This window comes from Aptenodytes forsteri, unplaced genomic scaffold (assembly GCF_000699145.1).
Source record: "Aptenodytes forsteri isolate BGI_AS27 unplaced genomic scaffold, ASM69914v1 Scaffold15, whole genome shotgun sequence".
In the NCBI taxonomy this organism is placed as follows: Eukaryota; Metazoa; Chordata; class Aves; order Sphenisciformes; family Spheniscidae; genus Aptenodytes; species Aptenodytes forsteri.
Window position 1 is genome coordinate 12,137,153 of NW_008795129.1, and position 4,856 is coordinate 12,142,008.

At 64.4% G+C, this 4,856-nt stretch overlaps 1 protein-coding gene across 1 annotated transcript; it reads right to left on the reverse strand.

The window, feature by feature from the left end:
- Positions 1 to 427: 427 nt before the first annotated feature.
- Positions 428 to 4,855, reverse strand: TWNK (twinkle mtDNA helicase; the record flags this gene model as incomplete). The annotated part of the gene is made up of 5 exons (XM_009278069.2): positions 428 to 877; positions 1,551 to 1,692; positions 2,051 to 2,158; positions 2,875 to 3,115; positions 3,631 to 4,855. Coding segments are annotated over 5 exons (1,974 nt in total), but the record flags the coding sequence as incomplete, so codon positions are not given.
- Position 4,856: the final 1 nt, after the last annotated feature.

The window sequence follows — 4,856 nt, forward strand, 5'->3', positions numbered from 1 at the left end:
GCCACGGGGGTCCAGCTCCCGCCCTCCCGCCCTGTCCCACAGAGAGTGCACAGCTCTGGGGGAAGAGCCATCCACAATCTCCTACACTTCCCTCCGCCACCTTCCCCTCGCTGGCTCCATCCCAGCCAGGATCGAGCCCAGAGACCCCCACCCATGACGGGGGGGTTCCCTCCACGTGTCCCTCTGCACAGTCCCCCTGCACGGTCCTTCCCACCAGTGACAGCCCAGGATTTCGGCTCCATTTTAGCCACAATTTAACAACCTGCCCCAGGTCCAGAGATCCCCAAGTCCCGGGGCTGCAAGTCACTGCCCCCATCACCCAGCCCACGCTGACTCTGCTCCCCCACCCTGCGCTCCCAGCACAGAGCGGCCAGCGTTTGCCAAAGCACCCTCCCCTGGCCGCTCTTCTCTGGGACGACCCCACTCCTCCTCTCACAGTGGCCCCACGTCTCAGAGACACCATGCTGGCGGCCAAGAGGCTTGTTCTTGCGGGAGGAGAAAGGGCCACAGTGGTGCACGGCTGCTGCTCCCAGGGGAGAGGGGCTGGTGTACCCCAGCCCCCTGCTCCCAGCACCAGTCCCTGTCCCTCCTGATGGACAAAAGAAGAGACCTGCGAGGCTCACGGCTTCTTGGAGGATCCCGAGCTTCCCTCTGGAGCTTTCTTGGCTAAAAGCGCCTTCTCCTCCTTCATCTTCTTCAGCCTGACCTTGCTTTTGCCAGAGGATGAGAAGGTGAGAGAGGCCTTGCTGAACTCCAGGGGGAAGACACCCACGTCCCCGTCGAAGCGGTTCTTGGACACCTGCAGGTAGCGCTTCCCTGGCCCTGTCACCAGCTTACGGTCCTGCAGGATGAGGACGTTGTCGGCCTCCTGGCTGGCCTGGGGAGAGGAAAACATCTCCAGGAGGGTGCCGGGGAGGCAGCCAGAGTCACAGGGCTCAGAGGTGCTCACGGGCTGCCTGCCCGGCTCCTTCAAGCCCTGTTACAGGGCATCCCAGGCCACGGCAACTCCAGCACCTTCACAACACCAACCCCTTGTCTTCCCCCGGAGGATCCCAGCGACCCGCCGGGCAGATAGGCTTGAGCCGAAGCCACAGCACGCCCTGGGGAAACACGGGAGGGCTGTGCACACTCACAGATCACCTCCTGCCCACCACTGCAGGGTCATTCAGCATCACAGCAGAGACTGGAGCGCTCAGAGAGCCCATCCCTGCACCCTCCCTGGCTCCTTCTTTAATTATCTCATACTACATCCCACTCAGTCAACGAGCATTACTTAACTGCACCTAAAGTCCCAACAGAGCTTTAGCTGGCAAAGGCTTTGCTCCCTGTCTGCATATCCCTACCAAGGCCTGGCCAAATCGGGACTCCGCACATCTTCAGCAGGTGACAGGAGTCCTGGGGGCATCCTGCCTCTCACAGCGCCTTTCAGGTCCCCAGCGATGACTCAGGGTGCTGGTGGGAGCTGTGGACGGCTGCCCAACGTATCCCAGCCCCTTCCCGAGAACACGCTGTGCCCGAGGGACAGGAAGGGCCACCCCGGCCCAGCTCACCTTGGCAGAGCCGAAGATGGAGGCCGTCTGCAGCTCCTTCTCGTCATCCTCCTTGCGGGGATGGATGACCAGTGTGATGTGGCAGGTGTTGTCCGTGGCGAACTTGCGGAAGGCACCAACAATGTAGTCCTGGGCAGCAAGCCTGCCGTGGCAGTGAGAACGGGGTCAGGAGCTGGCACTGCTCGGGGCGGGGCAGCAAGGTGCTGCCAGGTTCAGTCCCACAGCAGGAAGCACCGCGGGGTCCGGGCTTACACTCCGTGGGGCTGCCGGGCCCACATGGGCGAAGGGATGGGGCGCGACAAGGATCGCAGGAACCGTCTCACCCTTTCCCACCTCTTCCTCCCCAGGGCAGTGATCGCCCTTCAACGAAACAGGGCTGCCAGACAGGACTAAAGGCGACACCCTATGCGGGTCCCCAGCCCCTGCCGTGACACCCAACAGGGCCAACTCCGGTGACGAGGGTGGCGGAGGAAGGAGGGGGCGGCTTGGAGAAGGGCTACCTGTCCACAGAGATGTGCTCGTGTCCCATCATGAACTGGAGGTTGTCGACGACCACATGGGTGATGTCATACATGTAGACGGCGTGCTGCATGGTGTCAATCACCGTCCTGGGCCGGGGGGAGAACGGGATTAGCCAGGATCAGCCACAGGGACAAGCAGAGGTGAGGATGGGGATGCTAAGCCAGGCACAGGGACGGGGAGAGGCAGAGCGGGGAGGCACCAGGCTGGTGCCGACGGCAGCTGGCCACTGACCACCAGGCCCTAGGCACATCCCACCTCCACATCTCCTCCGTCACAGGATGGGAGCAACCCCATCCCCCAGGTAAGGGCAGCTGGATCAGGACCCAGCTGCTGCCCACACAGTCCCTGCCCACCGTCCCGCGATCCTCCCAGCCCACGGGGACCCTCAGGGCGTGTGGGGATGCGTGCAGGTGCCACAGTGCCTGGTGAATAAAAGGAGCTGGAGGTGCCTGTCCTCCGTCCTCAGCAAACAGCAGCGCTGCCAGGTGAGCTGGGTGTGAGGGGACACATCCTGCCAGGGGCAGAGGCTGGTTTTAGAGCAGCCACCTAGCACAGGGACAGGTCCCCTCCCTTCATCCCCACCCCAGAAGGAGGTTGTCACAGTCCTCACAACAGCAGGGATGCGGCCAGCTGAGCCACGCAGTCCCCATGTGCCAATCCCAGGACCTGACCAGCCCCAACATGCCTCCTGCCAGCCTCAAATCCACGACCCACTGTGGGAGAAGAGCCCCAGCTCCCCAGGGCCCCACAGCACATGCCATGAGGGGCAAACGCCACTGGGGATGAAGGTGTGGCACCATACTTGATGTTCTGCTGGCCATGGAAGGTCATGAAGTAGAGCGGGAGGTCCTCGAAGCGGTCGGCCCACTCGTCGTACAGCTCCAGCTGGTCCTCCAGGCGCTGGGCGGCAAACTGCGTCAACATGATCTTGGCCAGGCGGACGTTGTTGATCTCAAAGCTGCCCCACAGTGTGCACACCCCCTGCATGCACAGGTCCAGCGCGTACTCGCTGATAAAGGTCGTCTTCCCGCTGCCCGTCGGGCCTGGCGCAAGGACAACGACGGGAGGAATTAGCAGGGGTAGAAGATCTGACCTGTCCTGAGCGCACCAGGGGTTGTTTAGAGGTGGAAGTGCCAGGGAGCGGACTAAGAGTGGCCCATCCGCAGCACTCCCACCATAAACAAGCAGTGTCTCGCGCCAGGCTGCGTGTCCGGGCACACACGTGTCACCTCCAGCAGCCAGCGGGTCCCTGCGGGGTGCAGGGAAGGGCTGGGCAGCCAGCAGGGAGGCACAGAGAGGGCTCAGACAGGAGGCAGCACATGGGAGCAGGGGGAAGGGAGCCCCTGTGCCGCCCCAGGCACGGAGCCCATCCTCACACTCGCGCGTCTGGCCCCACCACACCCAGGAACGCCCCAGCCTCTCACGCACCACCACGACAGGCTCAGCCAAAGCCATGAGCAGAAAGGAACCGGGAAGACTCGTGAGGCATCACCCTCAGGAGGCTGAAGCCACCAAAGAGCCCTCTGCTCCCTCCATCCACCAGCCGTTTGCCCATCACCTGTGAAGACGGTGAGCTCCCCTCTGCGGTGCCCTTTGAGGAGCTTGTTGAGCTCGGGGAAGCGCGCCCACTTGACGCCGGCCACCTGCTCGGTGTTGACCAGCTCCCCGAACACCTCCTCACGCAGCTGCCGGAAGGAGACGATGGATTTGTGGCTGGCGGGCAGGGCTGCACGCAAGATCTTGGTGAGGTTCAGGCCCTGGTTCAGAGCCTCCAAGGGCCGGGGCTGCAGGTCACCGGGGCGCACCAGGGAGCAGCGCTTGAGGCTCAGCTTGCGGGCAAAGAGCTTGGCGGCTTCCCAGGAGCGCAGGTCCTCACCCAGCCACAGTGTGATGCGCTTGAACTGCTCCAGGTAGGGGAGGAGGGCGGGGGGCAGGCAGGTGGCCCCCCGCGGCAGGGCCAGGCTGGCCACCCCTGTAGCTTGGTGCAGGGCCAGGGCGTCCAGCTCCCACCCAGTTAAGACCAGCTCTGTGTCTCGGCGGCCGACCAGGGGCAGCCCAAAGAGATTGCGATAGGAATCGAAGCGGGGTAAAGTCTCTTCCACGTAAGCGATCGCATCCCCCTTCTTCTCCACCCTCACGAGCTTCAGGCCCTTCAGGGTTGCATCGCGGGGGCTGAACCAGGGAAAGACTAGGGACTTGGCAGCCCTCAGGTAACGCACCCCGAAGCGTTTCAGCGTGGCGTCCGTCACCAGGGAGATACCGAACATGGCCTTGGTCTTGCTGGTCTCATCCTCGTCCAGCAGCTCCCAGAGCGGCAGCGCCCGGTCCCAGATGCAGCGGGCATCCTCGCGAGCCCGTCGCGTGTCCTCCTCCGGCTCCTCCGAGCTGGGGGCGGGAACGCCGCGGTGCCGCAGCTCCACGTTGGCCTGGAAGTCCTGCCAGGTGCCCTCGGCCAGGGTGGCCGTGCACAGGAAGCTGCCCGTCGTCTTGTCAATGAAAAGCGTGTAAGGGGCGCTGGCGGCCGGCGGCAGCGGCTGGTCCTCCCGGCTGTTGGTGAAGAGGCTGGGGGTGTGCAGGCAGCTGTACCCGTCGTGGAAGGGGATGCCCTGGGCCCGCAGGTACTGCCGGATCTCAGTGATGGAGACGGAGGGCACGGGCCCCTCGGGGGAGGGCAGCACGTCCTTCTTGTAGCGCCGCTGGGTGAGGCGGCCCGGCGCCCCGGGGCTCAGGGAGGCCCCCTTGCTCCTCGCCCCCCCGCACAGCAGCGGCAGGAGGCGGCCGGCG